Raw genomic sequence first — 20,544 nt, 5'->3', positions numbered from 1 at the left:
AAAAACTAAGGCAATAGCTGTAAGCTTAAAGGAATTCAGAAAAAACAGTTCTGGAAAGGCAGTTATACAGTGCAGAATTAAAGTTAATCCATGCAGTTTATCAACAGAAGGTGAAGGTGTAAATCTGCTGTATTTTACGGACACTTTCAAAAGGAAGATATTTCTGTTAACAAGAAGCAGGCTTGCAATGGACAGATGCAGCAGCTAGATGAATTTAACTTTCCAAGCAATATTTATATTTCTATCATTTATTTTTTTACATGTTAGGGTAGCATGGTACATGTTAGGGTAACCACTGAGAAATGTTCAAAAGTACAATGACGGATTCACCATTTCTCCAGCTCTTTGAAATAAAACAATGTCTTTCTAAGAAGCTACTACAGAAAGATCTTGGTGTGGGAATGGCTGGAGGAAATTCTACAGCTTTCAATATTCAGGTTGGACAAGATGATTATAACAATCTCTCTTGGCTTTCAAATCTGTTTACCCAACTTTGTAGAGAGATGTAATGTTTATAGATCACTGTCAAATCTGCATAAATGGATTAGAAAAAGGCATGAATGAGCAATTACTCTTGTGACCTCTATGAGGTATAATACTCACTATTTACCGGGTCATTATATTACAACTTGTAATTCCTTTCCTCAGTTTTAACATCACAGATTAATCTCTGCAATAGCATCTGGAGTTCCATGGAGTAATATATTTATATTAGCAGCATTATATATGACAGCAAATATATACTATATATCATGGTATATACATTATAAGCTATATAGATGAGATAGAGAAGGACGTGTTACAACACCACTAGTTTTCCTCCTTTTGTTCTAAAGAGATGTGTGGGGTGGTCTTTGTTTTCTCCAACGGGTCAAAGCTACAGTCAGTCACTGTCATCTTTGTTCTGGAGTCACTGAAGAGTTAGGTGATGGTCACCACACATCAGCTGTGAAAACCACCCAGAGCAGATTCAACAAAGTGTAGCACACAGGAAGTTCTTTATTGGGACCCTACAGATCGTAAGAGTCCTTGGTACTGCTCCTGGTAATCAGACGATTTACCTATGTGGATGTCTGTGATGAACCTACATAAACCACTTGTAAAGCTGCTGTTGTTGCAGAGTTTAGTGTGGTTGTTCTGTTCTGACAGGTTCTCCAGGACTAAGATCTGGATAAAAACACTGCTGAGCAGCCGTTCAGGAACAGCAGGTTAAAAAGCAGAGGCTAGGTGACATTTTCAGAAGAAAAAGGCCTTGGAGCTTTTTCTCACTTCAGCTAACATTGGGAGGGTTGTCTCTTCTCAAGTTCAGGCTCCCTTGTCCTCATGATTTACCTCTTAGGGTATCTGCATTTACAGTAGAGGTGAAGATGCAGCCAACTCCGCATCAAAACTTCAGTCTGGCACTGAAGTTTGACACTTGAACTAAACCTAAATTCATGGTTGTTTATTAAAAGATTTTCTGGGTAAACGGCTCCCACTAAAATCAATGGGCTTTTAGGGCATGGGTATCTACTCCCAGAGGGCATCAGGTAGGGCTGGGATCAAGGTATTGTGGTAGGTGGAGCCTTGTGGATCAACCAAACCTTTCCAAGCAGTGGTTTTATTTGGCACATCTGACAACAGGCTTTTAATAAGAAAATGCAAACAAGCTGTCATGGAGGAAAACCCTAATTTTGAAATGGGTGGCAGAGAATTACACTTTTTTGGGTTTCTTTTTAATGTAATGCCAACTTTACTTTTATTGGAGGACTGATGAGCTCTCTTTCTGCATTGGTTATAGGCAGAAAACTGCAGAGTCACCAGTAACAACTCTGGAGATATTTAGAGAAAGGATAGGTACCAGATGCTCTCATTTTTCCCCAGAGAGATCCTGTGTAACGTTTCACAGAGCCTAGAGGAAAGAGTCAGAAAAGTGCTGTTTGTTCACGCAACGAGATGTTACAGCCTACTAATTTGACTTTGGATGGTTTTAACATCCATCTGGGAAAAAAGTGTGGAAAATTATGTTTCTTGGCCATAATTTTTTTTACGGTGCTTAAGTTCTTTGAGGTTTTATGAAAGGTAATTTGTTTTCCCACTAACGTCCTGTTTCGGCTCTGGTTTGGCAAAACGGAGCGCTGAATTCCTCCTTCTGTGTTTTTAATCTCACTGCTTTTCTACTCCTTCCCATTCATATTTTGTCTGAACTTGGCTGTTGCAACTGAGATTCAAACAATCCCAGCAAAACGGGAAAAATGAGGTCTCCAGACCCTTTCCCTAAGGAAGAGCCTATGTTCATAAGACCCCCAGCCAGACAGCAGGCTTGCTAAGAAACGTACTTACTTTTTCATCGGAAAAGGAGGGATAACTTGGCAGTCCTTGGGTAACAGAGGGACTTGATGACCTTAAAGGTCTTTTTAAACCTAGTTGATTCTACGACATGCATTATTAGCTGCTGCTGTCACCTCCCTAGGCTTTCCTCCATCACCCTTCCAAGCACTCCCAGCCCTCCCCTCACACCACAGCTCGCAGGTCCCCACACTGCCACCATGGCTGGGTGAGTTTCTGCTCGAGGGGACCTGGGTATAGCGCTCGAGGATGGTTGTGTTATCATTTGTCATTATTACTGTCCTTTTCCCTGCTGTTGTCAGCATGGCTATTACGATTTTCTCTCCCTTGTTCTTCCACGAGATTACCGCCACCCGCTTAACGACTAGATGGAGGGAGATTGAAGGTGAGGGAGGCGGTGCCTTTAAGGGGTCTGGGAGCGGCGCTCGATGGCTCCGCGCTCCATCGATTTCTTCGGGCAGCAGCTAGAGGTGCCTGTTCCGGCCGGACGCGGAGGCGCTGCCGGGAGCGGAGCTGCCCCAGGTGCCGGATACGAACGCGGCGGCGGCGGCCGGTGAGTGACAGTGTCTGGCCTCCCGCCCCGCTCTTCCTCCGCTGGGCTCTGCGGAGCCGGCTCTCAGCGGGACAGCTCCGGCTCCTTTTCCCTCCCTTCGGTACCCCCCCTTCTTCCTCCTCCGCTCCCGCGGGGAGTAGAGGCTCTCGCCCGCCGGGCGGGGTCGAGTGTCGCGTCCCAGGCCCCGCCCTACCCCTGGGGACGGAGGTGCCGGTAAAGGCCTTTGGGGTGAGGGGGATGTTGCTGGTCTCCCGCTGGTTCGCAGTGCGAAGCCCCTTCTCAGCCTTCCGGTGGTACCTGCGGCCCCGCCGCCGGGTTGCGCTCATACCGGCCTGTCACCGCCGGGACGGAGCGGCGCTCGTCTCCCCGAGGCCAGGGACTGGGGGAGGACGGCGGCTGGGCACCGGCCCCCGCAGAGCCGCCTGGTGAGGGCAGGGGGCGGAACGTCCCGGCTGCAGCGGCTCCCTTTCCCTTCTCCCCCAACCGCGGGCAGGAGGATTCCCGTCAGCCGTGAATCCTCGGGGGCACACGGTGTCCTGCCGGCGGGTGGGTGGTTGCAGAGGGCTGGCCTGGGTAGGAGAGAGCCGTGTCTTGGCCGCTTTTCAGTGCCGGTGGAAAGGGCCCCGCAAACCAGCGGGCAGGGCAGTGCCTCAGTGGGTTTGGATTTTGTTTCTCAGCGCTGGCAGCGGGTCTTTGGGGAGCTTCTGGGCCCGCTTGGTTACGCGGTGAAACCAATCTGGTCTAAAACCGTATTAAATTGTTCAGCTCAGTGAAGTCTTGGTGTCTGTTGGGTAGGGGAGTAGAGGTAATAAGCAAGGTCTGAAGAGCTGGTTATTTGTAGGTCTGGTTTTACTGTTTTTAAACTTTGCAGTCAGTGGTACCATAAAGTTTTGGAGGTAATTTCCCAGATGAGCATGTTCTTAGGCGAGTATAATAAGAAAGTACCCTAGTGAAGAATGTGGCACAAGTCAAAACAACATACCCTGCTTGAGAGATGGTTGCTTTCATGGATATTGAACTGGAAGTGTTACACTTCCTCTGTGACTTTTTTTCTTTTTAACTTCCTACCCAGTTCAGCGTTTCTCCTGCACTTTGACAGCCTTGCAGTCCAGAAAGGTCCATGAGCTGGGTGACCAATGTCTTTCCTTCCTGCCTTTCCTGTAACTTAATGAGGAACCTGAAAGCAGTTCATATCAAGGGGTGTAGATGTCTGAAATAGGGGATGACCCTATTTCCGAGATTGAGTTTTCTAGTTTAGTCCAGTCTAGTTTAGCTGGTTTTCAGAATAGTTTTCTTTCAACACTGCAGTTTTCCCTGTCCCTTCCACCCCCCAATTTTTCAGTTTCCAGCTTCTAGCCATATGCATAGAAGTGTCGAATTGGAAGCCAGTGAAATACTAAGCCATTTGCTTCTAATAGAGCATAAGATTAAATCTAAACTACAAGTATTCATTCTTTTGCGTTTAAAATTGTAATCTCACTTCAACTTCCCAGGCTTTTTGACAATTCCTAAAATAAGTAAACAGTCTATTTTATCCTTTAGTGATCTGTGTGCATTTCATTACTGTAAACTTTGTTTTGTTTTTGATTTGGATAAAGTTGTCAAAACAGTCAAAGGACTTCTATTTGTTTGGGGGTTTTTAATGTAAACTCCAAACAAACTTGTGGCTTAGGAAAACAGGCCACTTTTCTTGCTTTACCTTTTGCTTACCTGAAGAAGAAAAGCTCTGTAATTCTTGGTTCTCTTATTTCTGTAGTATTTATCAGAGCTTACATTGACCCAGCAGCAGCTGCAGAAGGCATGTCCTGCTGCTGATTTCTTTCCCATGGACAGCTTTAGTTTACAGATTTGTGATTTATGCCCACCCTTGGACAATAATGTTTTTACTTGGATGGGATTTCTGTTGTCTTAAACATAATTTAAACCAGGATGTAATTATTCTCATGATACTACTATGACTTATACCATTAATTTATATTGTAATGGTAAGGAGGGTTTTTGTATGGAAAAGGTAACTTTTCTTAGTATGTGTCAGAGGTGAAAATATTTAATTAAAAGTGTGTTACCAATCAAACTTGTGCTGGTTTGGTTTTGTTTTGGTGTTTGTTTTTTTGGTGTTTTTTTTTTGCTTGTTTGTTTGTTTGGGTTGAGGTTTTTTTGGGTTTTTTCTTTTTTGGGTTTTGTTTTGTTTTTTTTAAGAAAATGTAAAGTTGTCTTTTATTTTCATGGCCTTTGTTCAATAAATTACAGTATTTTTACAGACTTGATAGTTTGGGTTCTTTTAATGCTGTAATTGAGCAGATATTAGTGCTGAATAGCAGTCTAAGTTAATAGACATTTCAGATGAATTCTAAAAACTGCTTTAAGTTCTAAGTCATGAACTTAAACATTTTTGAAAAAAGTCTATAAAGTAAAATACTTATCGCATTGCCCCTTGAGTGGTGGATAGTGCCTGGAGAAAGCTGTGTCATCTTCAATACAAAAGGTACTGTACACTAAGTAGTTTCGAATCTATAGTATTCAGATTTTTTTTTTAGTTGTAGGTTTTCTTGTGAATGAGCAGTGGTTTTTTAGCTATTGAGAGCTTTTGATGCAAAAACAGACAATGAAGGTGTTAAGATACGTAATCCACTGCTTGTTTTCCTGATTTCCTGTTAAAAAGAAACTGTATCCACTGATACAGACAGGTTTTTATTACACTGCTTTTCAGTGAAGCTGGATTAAAGCAAAATAAGTGGGTTGACTAGAAAGGCAGAGGCTGCTGACATCTTTTAGTGATGAAGACTTTTAGCTATGTTATGTTAAAACATAATTAATTTCATTCCATGTACTGATAAATTTAGCTGCAAATTCAGTAAGTTTTTCAGCATTGTGCTTGAAACTAAGCAAAAGTTTTGAGTGTTTAGTTCTGTTTATAAAAAAAACAACAACCCAAAGTAGGATTGCAATAGAATGGTGACAGAAGACTGAATATAAAAGCTGTTAATGAAAACATGGATTCTGACAGCTATTGGTAGTATTAACGAAATAATCTACAGTTACAGTTTGGCACTCCAGGACAAAGCAGCCTGTGAAGCACAACCAGACACCTGCCTGTATTTTGAATGACTGTGTGTCACTTCTTAGTTACGCAAACAGGTAGAGAAAATCTTCCACAGGAGAAATTTGTAGTACTTCATTTTATAGAGAAGGACTGAAAAATAATACTGAGAAGGCTGTCCATGTTACACTGAATTCATTTTCTGTGTGAGTTTTTCAGTAAGAGTGGAATCTACTCCTGTACTTATAAGTATGCCGAAGGTTCAAAATCTGAAAACAGCTAAATTAGTACCTTCTAGCAAAAGTCAGATGTTAGCTCTTCAGCTTAACTTTGACCTTCTGCCTTGGACCACCTACATTCTGTAAATCTGTGCTGTGCAACATTGTCTTTCAAATTACTTTTCCCAGGGGAGAAATATAGTGCTTGGTAATCGGAGAAATCATTTTTGTAAAGGTGCTTGTAGGATGAGGGATGATTAGGCAGCACAGGCTTAGTGCAGTTGTGTCAGAGTTTCTTCTTTTGTGCTGAACATGAAAGCAAAAGTCTGCGTTTACAGCTCGCAAAGTATCTGTTTTAAAATAAAGCTGATTAAAATTTTGTACCTTAACCTGAAAATTATTTTATAGATTTCTTGTCAGTATTTCAGTTCTAAAGCAGTTGGATTGTTCTTCCAATCTCAGAAGTTAGAGGAGGAGGGTGGGACAAGAGGAAGAACTTGTTTCTTGTGATGTCCTGGAAAAAATAAAAAAGGAAGTTGAAGCAGTTTTCCTAGAAAATTGAGTAATGAGGGAAATGAGTAATGAGAGAAATGCTCAAAAATAAGGATTGTGTGATTGCTATGTTATAAGCTTTGCACAGGGAAAGGTAAGGTAAGTAATATTTTAAACAACAAAGTCAAACACCCTCCCTCCTTCCTATGGAACAATTGTAATTGTACTTTTTATATTATTTTGGAAGTATTTAGTGCTTTTTTTTCGAAAGGAAGTTGGTTTCTAAAGCCTTTCTTTGACAACAGAAGTTGCTAATTAATCTGCAGACAGTATGTTCAGCATTTTCAGTGGAAAACACTGTGATTGAAGTCAGTGATAGGTGTGAAAGCCTATGTTTCCTTTCTCATTTTTTTGGCTTGTTTTTATGGGAAACACAGTTTCTGAGACACCAAGGCCTTAAAGGGTCTGGGTTTTCTCTTGACCTTAAGGGAACTACAGGTTCCCAGATTTTCAGTTTAATTTTCAAAGGTAGAATTTGGGCTATATTGTGCATAAGCCGGTGGGGACTCTGACAGTGTAAAAGTATCTGTGCATCAGATTGCAGTATAAATCAGTGATTTTTAGGTAGATTTTAGTTTGTATTATTTCTTTCACTTCGTGGAGAACCAAAAAGCAATGTACCATGTATCTGGAAGTTCATCAAAAAGCATGTAGTAGTTAAAGATTTGGGGCTATGGTGAGTAAAAGTTCCTTTTTAAATGCCCACTTTTATATTGAGGACAAATTAAACTGATATTTTGAGATAATTCTAAAAATGTCTCCGTTGTAAAAGCAATTAATTTTCTATTTAAGAATTCTGAAAGTCTTGTGACACTTCAAATCTCAGTGGTTTTAACATATACCTTGCTTCCTGCTGGAAAACTGAACATTAGGTTTTTGGCAAAAAGTGAAGGAGCTGTGTATATAGCTGATGGGTTTTTCTCGTATTTCCTTTTCATCACTCTAGAAGGTAGGGGAGCTTGTTTGTCACAGTACAACTTCACTGCTATGAAAGCGTGATAGTTCCATACACAATATGGGTTTTTAGGCAGATGAGTGGAAATGTAGTTTGAGGCAGGCTGAAATACATCAGAAAAATACCTGTGTGTGCAGACTCTCAAACAGTGAAACTCTTGAGCATGTGTTTGGCCATGTGCACAGAGGAAGATGCTGTAGTTAGTGGCTTGAGTACTTCCCTGTGAGAAGAGGTGAGAAAGAGGTGTTTGGCAGAGAACATAAAAAATACAAAATATCAGTAACACAAGTGCATGTCTCATCTTTTAAATATTTTTGAATTTTTTGAATCAAAAGGAAATGCCAGAAATGTCACAGGGCAAATGTTAAATTTAATGTTGCAGTCCTACCTACAAGCACCCTAGTTAAACTTCAACCATGTGAACTGTGTAATTACAGTGGTTATATAGTGTTTTTATAAAGACTATTGTGTATAGTTACATGGTTTAGGAAAAGTCTGTGGTGTCTTGTTTCTTTTCTCTAGGAAAAAAGTTCCATCCCATTGGGATTTATTTAGTTTATTTTTCTGAACTTCTGGATCTTTCTGAATGCATTTGCATAAACATATTGAAAGTTTTTGATGCTTGAAGTATAGTTTTCAAATTTCTGCCTGTAAATACCATAAGATAGAGGGATGATGAGGGTATTAAGGTGCTTTGCCATTTTCCTAATAACTAAAATAATGCACAGAAAATTATGAATAACATTAGAATAAAAGAGGGATGAAAGGCTATACTGGCAGACAAGAGAATGATTTCTAGATGAAGCAGACTTTGCTTGATGCTGGGGGTAGGAACAGATGTAGGAAAGCATGGTTTTTGTGAGAATTTAGAAATTGATGGGAGTTTTATGGCCCTCTGTGATATGTTTTTCTGTAAAGCTGAGTTGACTTTTTTTCTATGTATATATTTATGTATGGATGTTTAAGGTTTTTCTTCACAATGTTGCTAGATTATAGTGATGTGTCATGTAGTAAATACAGAAGCTTTTAAGCAAGTATATGACTTAAATTCTGGGGAGTTGTAATGCGATTTATAATGAAAATAGTGGAAATTTAGGGGAGAAACATCTATGTTCAGACTTTTCTGCACTATCTTCTTTTTTTAGCTAATACAGAATGACCAGAACAGACATTCAGAGAACTTAAATTGTTTTAACTTGAGCCTTGGTAACGAATAGGTGTTGTACCACTGAATATACTAGCAAAAGCGTTCAAGAACTGGTATAAACTAACATGTAGACCTTATCGTTGGGGGAGTTATTTGAAGTTACGAAATTTTAAAGCTAATGCTTTTGAAAATGTATTTGATAAGGTGAAATATTTTCAGAAATTATTTTCTTAAGTTTTTTCCTAACAAAAATGTCCTAATCCAAGTTTATAAGGCTCATATTGACATTTGGATTATCATAGTATTGGTGGTTTTGTTTAAGAGTAGCACTTGGAGATTGTCATTTTCACTTAGGTAAATTGATGTTGAGCTGAGTTATGGTGAAATGCGACTGTGTGGTTCTGGCTGTTCAGACTGTGTATGTGGATTAAATTAAATTCGTGTGCTGGTGAGTTTGATGGAGGAGGTGTGTTCCAGGAGGTAGCAGAGTGGAGGGAAAGGAATTTATTATTTTTTTTAAGTAGACTAAAATAGATTTTTAAATGCTTCAGACATTTTATTGAGCTTTTTTTGTTTGAACAGGTGATATAATCGGCAGATTAAATGATTTTCTGAGCTGAAAGAAACAAAGAATTCTCCCCTTTTAAAAGTTGCTGTTAATCTATATTACAGATTAATGTTTGTTTTAATCTATTTTACAAGTTTGCTATTTTTAATTCTTGCTGATGGATCATAAACTCAGTGTTCTATGTAGGATCATTAATTTCCTTCAGGTTGCTCATGGTGTAAGATACTTAGGAACAAAACTTCATTTTACAGTGGAACGTTTGTGGGGAAAATCCATTTTGATGCTGTAATGTCATTTTTGCAGTTAGTTGCTCTTTGTGGGGAATCTCTCCCCAAATAAATAGTGTGTCAAAATTCTGGGAGTAAAAATTCATCAATATATAGGTATGCTGTACATCATAACTGATAAGATGTGGTCATTTAATAGGTACAAGGAAATGGATTTATACTGGTCTAGATCTTTTTTTGACATGTGATAGAAGGTTAATTGATGTCAAATGGATGCTTTGTTAGCCTTTCATCAACTACTAAACTAGTACAGGAGGAGTGCAAATCATTACTACAAAAGGCCAAGACCAGTATGATTTCTTAGTGTGGTTTATAGGCCTTTTTTTTTTATCCCTCCCTTCTTTCCCTCCTTCCCAACCACACAAAACATAACCAGCTGTAATGATAGGAGGAGAGAGCAAGCAGCTTTTCTAAACATACACACACACATACACTCGCACTCCTGCCCCCCTTTTTCCTCCTCATACCTCCGCAGAGTGACAGCTTCTAGATGTTGCGTGCGAGTGAGTTCAGCTGGTGCTGTGTGGTCTGGGTGTGTGGTCTCCAGCTCAACCGAGAGGCTGCTAACAGGGTGGATGAGAGAGAGCAACACTGTTTACTTTAATTTATTTCGGATGCCGGAACTGTGCCCGGAGCTTCTCCTGAGCCGGGTTCCACAGTTAGCGGTGTCAATCCCTCGCAGCTGCAGCCCAGGCTGCGACAGGCGCTGAACTCCTCTGCCCAGGGCTCTCGCACTATCTGCCTCGGGTCCAGCCTTTTAATCCTTTGTGACTCAGAAATGTTAATGGCATCACTGAGTACTGTGATTATTTTGCTTTCACTCTGTCAAGATACAGAGCCATGAAGATGTACCTTGCTGGCTTAAGGAAAGCAGGACTTCCGAGATAATTGGGGAAAGAAGCGAGTATAGCTGTTGTGGAAGTAAAACTGCTGTGCTTACTCCTTGCCTACCCTAGAACTCTCAAGTACACTCTTCATGACTGGAATATACAGGGGACCTTTTAAAAAGAGAACACTATTGTGTCATGTCATTTAATACTCCACATCTTTCCTTTTTTGTCATTTGCCATCTCCATCATAAACTTGCACAACTTCCCGAATTGAAACTGATTTTGGCACATGATGTTCTCCTATAGATTAGCATGTTTGTCAGTGTTAATGCTGGCTTGAATCAACATGCCGGATATGACAGGGCAAGACAAATGAGGCTTTGTTTTTCCTGTGTGATGGTGAAATTACCCCTTTTTTTTATGTTTGTTCATCTTTTCATTATAAGTAGCTTAGTGGTGTTTTGAAGAGGTTTTCTCCCCCGAAATGTATGATTTGTGAGCACTACTTGTTTAAATTGATAAGTCTTCTTTTATTATTTAAATAAACATGCATAGATTCTTAATATCACTTGGAATTTCAGCATTGTTTAGCTTATTCACTTCCCAGTCTTTTCTGGCAGACTTGCAGGAATGGACTTTGTATTATTAATGCAGTGTTGAAGGCTGTGGAAATTCTAGGACACTGAAGATCTCCAGAGGGGTTAATAAATGTCAGTTATTTTCACAGTGCTGCTTTTTGGATGCTTTTAAATCTTGGTTTATGTAGATTGTCTGTCTGAATTTATATTGTTGGGAAGATAAAGCACAGAAAAGGTTGCAATAGTGGTTTTCATCATTTTGTAATGATTTTGAATACAAACATGTAAGAAACTTCTTGCTTTGTCATTTTCCTTGGGATCATTTGCTGTGTCCCTTTACTGACTGTCGTAGCGTGTTGTACTAGGGGGACTCTTTGGGTTTTCTAATGAAAACAAATTATTAGATTTATTTAGTAGAAGCACAGGTTTGTGTAGCTTAAGGTGAAAAGGCCGTCACCTAGGTTCTGGAATCTGAGTATTTATTGCTTGTTTAAAAAAGGGCATTTCATAAATCTGTTCATTTGTAAAGCATTTAATGCTGTGATGTTAGTGTGAGAAGAGTACCTCACCTTCTTCTAATTTCAGGTTGGTTGGTTTGTTTTTTAAAAAGTAAACAACATCCTCTTAGGTATACTGCAGTTTGAACACCAGTGATGCTTTGGTCATTTCTGCTGCTCAAAATGTTTAAAATTGTATTCTGTCACATATGTATGAGTTCAAACAAATATTTGATGCCTGAAGACTTGCATGTTTGCTTGTAGCTTACGCTTTCTCAGCAATGACAAATAGGCTTTTTCGTTCCTCTCTTTTTGACAGCTTAGATTCCCTTTGCTAGATGACCATGGCACTTCCGTTGACCTTGAATCCATCTTTCTCTCTGAGAGTCTTTAAGTTCAGTGTCTGTGACAAAGTACTGCTGAAAACCTTAATTTTATTGAAAATTCTGTCACTGGAACCAACTTACGATTTCACTTCAGAAGTCAGAAACTCCTTTTTAAAACATTCCAACTACTAATTTTTCCCCACCAATGAAATTTGTGAGGTGACACCTGGTTGTTAGTTATTTTCCAAAGGTCGATGCCTTCATGATGTTTGTAATTTTCCTCTGGGATTTGAACTTACCAGCCAATTTAATATCCTTAAATCCTGAACTTCTGTTGTTCACTTATTTAATATTCTGGTGGTACTTCCAGAGTGGTAAGCAGGACTTTGCTTTACAGAACAGGTATGGTAGCTGTTGGCATTTTGCTTTATTTTTCTCTGCTTGCTGTTGAATGGCGAAACCTATTTAAGAGCTGTATCTTTAAATTAACTGAAGATCTGTAGAAGTCAAAAAAGTAACTAGCCTTCTATTTTCCCTTATGTTGGGCCATATTTAGTTTCTTGATTATTTGTTTTTAAAGTGGCTTTTTTTAAGATAAAGAGTGAAGATGTCTCCTCTTTAGCAAGCTTGTAATGCTCAGATTTTTTAATTTTTTTTAATCCAAACCTTTGTGAGAGGACAGTTTATTTGAGAAGCTCATGTAAAGACAAAGATGATGTTTATGAAGGGCATTTTTCAAGATGGCTTTGTAGTAGGTGGTCTTTGCAGAGGCTTTCTAACTCCTTGCACTTTCATAACAAGAATTATGACAGACTAATAGAATAATATGGGCAAGATCATGGGAGCAGTCAAACAGATGTCATCCCTGTTAAACTGTTGGGGAGATATTGTGAGGAAGTGAAGTTTTAAAAAAACGGGTGGGGAGGTGTAAAGAGGGAGAGGGGCTCTCTTAGTTTCGAAGATTGTCCATAGTAAAAAAAAAAAATAGTCTTGTTAACATTACTTCAATGAGCCTGGCTCCACGGAAGAAATAACTTGATTTTTAAATTTAATATTATTTTATACATAGTACATATTTGTAAGGAGTACAGTTTCTCTTTAGGGCAATTTATAGAATTGCAACAAATGCTCCTATTAGATTATTGTACCTTTTAATGTAATAAACAGGTTTTTTAGCTTTGTATTAAATATTATTAAACTATTATTACTAAATATATATATAAACTTGCTTTTGTGCCACAGCAGTATACTGGCTAGGCTTCCTAATAAGCAGTCTGGTCATTTTAATTGTTGACATGTTTGTGATAAGGAGGAGGAGAAGAAATACTATAAATAAATTGAAGGCTCCCAAGCAATTGTTTGATAGTTGTAATAAGAGCAGATTCCATACAGTTCCTTCACTTACTCTTTGAAATAAATGAAACCAATTGCTATTTAAAAATAATAATAGAGTTCTGTAGTGCTTTTGTAATGTGTTGAGATTTACTGTGGTATTCTCATTCCAGTGAGGTATTTTAAAGCAATTCTGCAGTAAGTATGGAAATACTTTAGAAGAAATGTTAGACCTCAGGAGGCTCAGCGTTTTTATTACATTTATTTAGCTCATCATGAAGGGGGATCTAGTGCCAATTTCTGAAATCCAGAAAAATATGTTGTAATATTACTTTTGAGTTTTGGTATTGATTCAAGGCAATTACCTGTGTGCCTAGGTATTTTGAAAGAAACAATCCAAGGGAGCCGTAACATTTGTGGGGGGTGGGAGGGAATGACAGTCAACCAAATAATACCAAAGTAGCTTCTGTTTTGCTTGTTTTCTTCAAGATTTCTTTCTCTTTATATTATCATTGAGTTCCTGAAGGTGGCTTTTTTACATCTGTGTTACTGATTAACTTTTCATAAAATCTTCTGAAAAAATTGGCCCAAAGAGGTATTTTATGTAGTCTTATTGGCATCTATATACATGCTGGTTCCTGCAGAAAGTGATCAGGGGTCCATGTAGGTACGTAACCCAACAATTTATTTACAGCTGTTGCCTACCTTTGAGCTCTGTTGAGAGTCTGTGAGAAAAGCTGTGAAGACTACATAGATAAAATCATGAGGAACAGATGCAGTTTGTCCTCCTTGCTCTACTTAGGCACTTGATTCTTCTCTAAGATCTCTTTGCACAGGACTCCAGAGGAAACTTCAAATTCTGAAAAGTCTAAGCTTCTGTGCATATGCCTCTCATAATTTTATGGGAATAAAGAAAACTTTCCCAGCAATTTCTGATTCTGATTGGTCGAGGTAGTATTAGGTTTAGCAATGAGAAATGGGGAGCTTATTTCTATTGTGCTGCTCGTTGTTTTGTCAGGTGATGCTGTGGCAACATAGCTTTGAATGTACTTGAATAAAACTTGACTCCAGGACTAGGGATCTTGAGAGAAGATCAGTACTATCATTTTCACCTGTGGTGAGGAAGTGGATTAATAATAGTGTGGATGAGCTATCTGGACAAGTAGGCTTGGGGTCAGGAATAGAAGGTAAGGAAGAGGAATTATCGAAGTGTCTGGATTTGAAAGGAGAACTGGGATATTAATAGCCCTGCCCTGCCTGCTTGAACTTCTGGATAAGAGGTCAGAGGGAAAATCGGCAGGATAGGGGCAGGAAATAGTTTGACTGCAGGACTAGGATGTGGCCTCAGTTTTGAAGTGAGGCAGAGGCTGCCTGTCTCTGTGTGCATGTGTGTGAGGAAAACAGTGCTAGGAAAGAGATATGAGTAGGACATGAAGGAGCAGGAGGGAGGACTTTGCCTGTCAAAGCACAGACTTCACTTTCGTAGCTGGAAGTGGCTATCAGCTGATGGAGTCCTCTCCTTCAGTGCTGTTCTAGTGCTGGACATTATGGACTGCATCTGTTGACTCCTCGCTTTGCTAGCCTCATGTTGGGTTCATGTAAAAAAAAAAGCTACCGTATTTTACATACAGACTTACAACAGCATCCATATAATGCTATATACCTCAATTCCTTTTTCAACAGTTTCTTGCTTGCAGAAACCTGGGAAATTAATTTTTTATTAAAAATATAATGTAATTTTTAATATGGTGAAATTAGCCAGTCAAGAAATAATTGAGGTTTACCAGTTAAAACCAGAAAACCAAAACAAACCACTTTAGTTCCAGACACATTGTGTGTATTATCATGGGCTTGTACCAGGCTTCCCAGGACATGGCTCCCATTATATTCTTACTTGTTCAACAGGAATCTGCATCTCTTATTAATTGCACACTCTTCAAAGGTAGTCTCAAAAGTTCTCTGAAGATATTAATCGTTCTGTGGTGGTCAGAGCATCTAAATGCCTCTTCCATATTAATGAATTTGTCTTCAAAATAGCTTTTGAAGTGTGTGGTAGCATTGCTATTTTAAATATGCGGAACTGAGAAGCAGACATTTAAGATCAAATGTATATGTAGAATTGAGGTGCTATATAGGACCTGAATGAATATTTTGGAGGATGTTGCAGTATTCCCTGTGCCCAGGGTACTGACTACATGTGTGGCTGTCAGCTATGAAGTTGGACATCCAGAAACTGAGAAGGAAAAAATACACTGTAAAGTTTTATAGGAGACCTGCGATGTATCTGTGGTATAGATAGAGGGTCCTGTTCTGGGGGCAGTATTTGATTACTTTCACCATGAGATTTTCCTTCTTATGCTTGCCTTTCTTGGTATCCATCATTTTCTGTGCGTGTTCCAACTTCAGAACATGAAATAAAACTGGCCAGTGCAAGCTTATTTGATCCTTATGGCAGAGCTTTCTAGTAATGCTGAAAAATTCGGGGAGGTTGTGTAGAAGCATGGTGTATTGCTGACGCAATAAATGTATTTTATATATGCAGAAGCAGCTGAAACAAAGCTTACTTAATTCTGGTACTTCCTAACTGCTGATGCTTGGAAACTGCAACTTTACTGCAGTTTGTTGTTAGGGGTGATTTACAGAGGTTCTGGGTTTCATGGAGTTGACTATTTGCAAATACAAATAGAAGACATACCTTGATCCAAAATAAAAATAAGTAAGAGAAGCCTTGTGAAGCTTGACTTATGTTCTACATATTTTTTATGAACCTGAACTTTAAAAATTGTGTACACTAAAGCATTCTATGTACATACCGAAGGTTTTTGAATACTGACCTATTTCATCACTCCTAGATTTTCTTAGGAATAAACGTTTCTTCCTATAGGTTATTTTTGGTTCTTACCTTTCCAATGCAGATGAATTCCTATTAGAAGCTGATCACAGATAACTTTGTAGAGTTCCAGAAAAACAGGTGACAAGTCTTTTTTACTGGGAATTTTAAGGATGTTGTTGTGTCTTAGTGGAAGAATTCAGGAGTCATGAGATGGAATAGGTAATGCAAAATTACCATGGAAGTCCTTAAAACTTTTTTTTTTTGCCTGCCTTATTACTTCTGTAGGATCTGTGTACCTATGGGAAGGCTCTATGTTTACTAAGTGTTATAAATGTGGAGAAGCTGGTGGGAGCTAATGTGCTTCAGATATTCATCTGCTTCTTATAGCTGCAAAGCTGCACAAAGGAAACTGCTAATAAGACATAGGAATCTGTGATCAGTTGCACACTAAAGTAAAAAGCTGCATAAATCTCTAGCATATTGGTGTTTCTTTATAGAGCTGATTTTGGGTGCAAAGGAGTGCCCTTCTCAAAATGGTTCTTCAGTAATTTTATGTACATTCTTGTTGATCTGTCGGTGTATTATTTGTTTCGTTGATGTTCTCTGCTAGCATACTGTCTGTAAGTAATGTTTTAATTTTCTCATTTTATGTAAATGTTGATTCTTTATACAAATAAGTGCTGGGGGCTTCTTCCCATGGGACTGTCTGTGCCAGTAAGTCTGATTTTGATGGGGAAGTTGTCCGAATACGTAATCGTGGTCTACTGCTTAGCTTAGCAATTCTAGACTTACTAAGGAACACAATAATAACTTTCTAATGCAGGATTGAATAGGCTCATTTAAATTCTGTTATAAGTGATTTGGAGTATGTGTATGTAGTTTCAGTAAGCATTTTGAGGGTTTAATAGTTTTCTGAATATACTTTTTCTTTACAGTTCAGAACTAGAACTGTAATTTAAAAAATGGAAGAGTGGAATTCTGTATTGGTTTATGACTGTGGCAGAAAGGTTTTGAGTGGCATTCCGTATTTATGTTAGTTTCTCTACCAATTTGAAGAACAGCTTCAAAGGTCTTAAATAGTTTTCACATAATATAATTATTGTTTTTAAATTATTTTTTCTTGCTGAACAGATAAAAGCAACTTGGTTTTCAGTAAGTGAATCGACATCATGTCTCGAGCACGGCAGCCCCCACTTGTAACTGGTATCTCCCCCAATGAAGGCATCTCCTGGACAAAAGTGACTATTAGAGGAGAAAATCTGGGGACTGGGCCTGCAGACCTCATAGGTAAGTTTGGAAAAAAAGCCCCGCTTCTTTTGCGACTGTAGTGTGTTGCATTTCGGACGTGGTTAGAGATAATTATTTTGCAATGTAAAATCTGTGTTGAGTGGTACGAGGAATGCCCTTTTCACAAATATGCACTTGAATGTGTAAATTCAGGGTTGGTGCCTGATGTAACTCATTGGAATGACCATACCTTGCTAAATGAACCCTTAGCCTGACTCAGCATCCTGCACTGAACACTAAGAATGAATGCCTATGGCAGTGTACTAGGAGAGGGTGGATGTAGTGGGGTGCTCCTTTTTTACTTTACCAAGCACTGAGAATTTCAGCATAGAAATTTTCCGTCATAAATTGTTTTCAGTATATTAAGAAAGTCACTGAGCATTGCTATTTCTTGAATTAGTGTAAAAGTTAATTTGTGTATCTGCAACAGTTATGACAGATCAGGTTCGGTAATTTAGCTACACATTAGTGAAGAACCATTTCCTTTGCTGTTTTGATTTTAGCATGGTATTTTCAATTGAATAATCACATCTCCTTTGTTTAAAGATGGAACAAGCAGTTTTCTCTGATTCTTCTGACCATACAGATCTTGAATCACCACTGCTCTGTTGCCTCTTTTCCAGGCTGAAAAGTCCTAGCGTACTTACGTTTTCTGCACATATCTTTGACATGTCTTTGACCCTTCTTGTTGCTCTTCAGAGAATCTCTTTTGGTTTTACTGTCAGTTCTGCATGAATATCATCCTGGTTACATGCAGTGTTCAGGGTCTGTTGTGCAGTCATGGCTCCATTGAAGTCCATTGGAATTTTGTTTGCCATTGCTAAAAATAATTTTTCACTTAATGGCTGTAAACCGAGATTCCTGAATTCTCTTAATGGCCAGTAGGATGAACAACATGGCCAAGCATAAACTACTACAATTGTCCCCTTCAGTTTGCTGCCTTTCAAAAGGGAAGCAGTATTTTTCTGAGCTGCTAGACAAAGCTGTGATACACTAATGAATGTTTATTGAGAAATTGTCAAATAGCACTACTGGAAGTGAGTATATTTCTGTGAATTTGTGTGATTGATGGACTTAGCCTAATCAGTTTGTTAGTATGAGCCTCTTGGAAGTGATCAATGCTAGGTTCTTGGAAGGAAGGTACCTCCTAAGCCATGCCTCAGTATTATAGCTGACTGCTAATATTTTATTTTGTTTAGAGTGATCCTTGTAATACATAGTTTCTAATAATCTCATGCTTTGTGGTTAAAAAAAAAAAAAGAAAAAAAAGTAATGGATTGCGTTCCTTTTTTTTTTTTTTCCCTTAGCTCAATTCTCAGCTTTCTCCAGTAAGTGACTAAGGCCCCAGACATGTAAGGACTTTTGTTAATGGTTAAATCAGGCATGTAAATATTCCCTCTGACTTGAATGGAAATAGTTGCAAAAGTGAGCCTTTGTAGGCATGAGATTGAAGCGAGCTTCAGTGAGGGTTTTATAAAGTTTAGAGTCTGCTGATTGAGATGCATTAGAGTAAAATGAAAAGCAAGAAACTTTTATATATATAAACCGAATATCACATAATAGAAGAATATGCCTTTTTGTTTCATTTGAGAGAGCCTTCTAGTAATCTCTTTGTAGCTTTGAAACCAAATAAACTTTTTATTTGTAACTCTGTAGCTTATGGTACAAAAAGTCAAATCCAGGAGGTACTTGTAATATTTGTTCCCTCAAAGTTTAGTTTTCTTTTAAGACATTTGCAGCTGTAAGTGGTTTTTTTAGGCATTGTAGAATTGTCAATATATAAGCTTAACCAGAATTGGAAAGTCTCAATAAGAGAATGACTTTTGCCTATGTATTGAAAGATACATAAAAGCTAGAACCTGACTATAATATTCTCAAAGATCTTTGTACAACAGATTAAAATGAGATACTATATAAAGGGAAGTTTTCTCTTTTTAGAGAAAAAGATGTATCTATACTATCAAAAAGTCTCCCCCAGCATGACTTTATTGATTTAGGCTGTTTCCTTCTGTTTTGGATCTTGTCAGATCTTGTTCTCTTGAGAGCTTTAGGAACCTCTGATGAGTAAAAAAAAGTTGGTACAAGTATCTTCAAAAGAGTCAAAACATTTTTACCCTTCTAAATCGCTATAGTTCAGATCCTGATTTTACAGTATTACTTAATTTAAGCATGAATTCCAGCCTTAGGAATTCTAAGGTGAAAACCTTTTTATGAATAGTTCAGACAAACTCTTTCAATTAGTCTTACTTCCTACTGCAATCTTTATTTTTTGTTACGTCAGAGAAGTTGCTAGCATAAAACCAGAGGACATGTAATAATATAACCTAAGATTAAAACCCATGCATCATAAATGTGTGGGTTATTCTTCCCTTCTGAAAAATAAAAACTTGCCTGTTTAAAATGTTGCAAATAATAACAACCAAATATTTTTTTTATTTTAAGGCTTTTTTGGTGTGTATCCTATTTCACACACACACACACACACCCCTCCCCCCCCCGTTGCAGTCATTTTTTAAAAAAAACAATACACCCAAACCATAACAAATCTACTGTCCTTGCTCAAGTAAAATGACTTTCGGTTTTAATAAGATTCAGTGCCTTTCTGGTTTTTATTTTTTGGTTTTCATTTTCAAAATAGTTTTTGGCAGGGAGAGGGCATTTTTATGTCTGACTTCCATGAAAACTGCCAAATTTGTCTGCTGGGTAATGTCAGAGACTTAAATTGTGAGAAGTGTGAAGCTTTGGTACTGAGCCACATATGCTGACCCTTTTCTGCCTGTAAGAGTTTTTTTTTTTTCTAAATTGGTCAGAGCTTTCTAGAAATTAAAAACAAAAGCCAAGCCAACAGGGAAGGAACTGCTATGCCTGACCAATGTGTATTCCAGTACAGCCAACAAACCGGTATGGCCCTGTCCTTTTGCACATAGGGCAAAATATTTTTAGGTAAGTATGTTATTTAAGAAGAAGCTAATGAAGTTATTCTCTAAATAGGTATTATAGAAATTAGATTCTAGCCAGTTCTTCAGGACAACAAAACTCTTGATTGTTCCAGACCTGAGAAAACAATCCACGAGCTTTTGTCAAGAGAAAGTTTAGAAGAGGAAATAGATGAACATTACATGACTTTTTTCATACAGGAAGGGCAGTTTATTCAGCAGTATTGGTCTTGCATCGTGGATTCTGTATAGAAGAGATGGGGGCAGAATTTTTATC

The 20,544-nt window shown here is 38.4% G+C and overlaps 1 protein-coding gene across 4 annotated transcripts in view; it reads left to right on the top strand.

Moving 5' to 3' along the window:
* Positions 1-2,677: 2,677 nt before the first annotated feature.
* EXOC2 (exocyst complex component 2) overlaps positions 2,678-20,544 on the top strand; it is a 127,426-nt gene continuing 109,559 nt past the window's right edge. For 2 of the 4 annotated variants that reach the window (XM_061346618.1, XM_061346615.1), the window contains exons 1-2: positions 2,678-2,881; positions 17,171-17,331. In XM_061346618.1, the coding sequence (XP_061202602.1) occupies positions 17,214-17,331 (118 nt within the window). In that variant the 5' untranslated portion in view covers positions 2,678-2,881; positions 17,171-17,213. Of the gene's footprint in view, positions 2,894-17,170; positions 17,332-20,544 lie in introns of all 4 variants that reach the window. The other 2 variants (XM_061346617.1, XM_061346616.1) reach the window with 2 other exon arrangements.

The sequence above is a fragment of the Neopsephotus bourkii genome, unplaced genomic scaffold, assembly GCF_033783945.1.
Source record: "Neopsephotus bourkii isolate Nb327-2 ecotype Australia unplaced genomic scaffold, CSIRO-AGI_Nbou_v1 NB_272, whole genome shotgun sequence".
Lineage (NCBI taxonomy): Eukaryota > Metazoa > Chordata > Aves > Psittaciformes > Psittacidae > Neopsephotus > Neopsephotus bourkii.
This window is presented reverse-complemented; position numbering and strand designations above follow the sequence as displayed.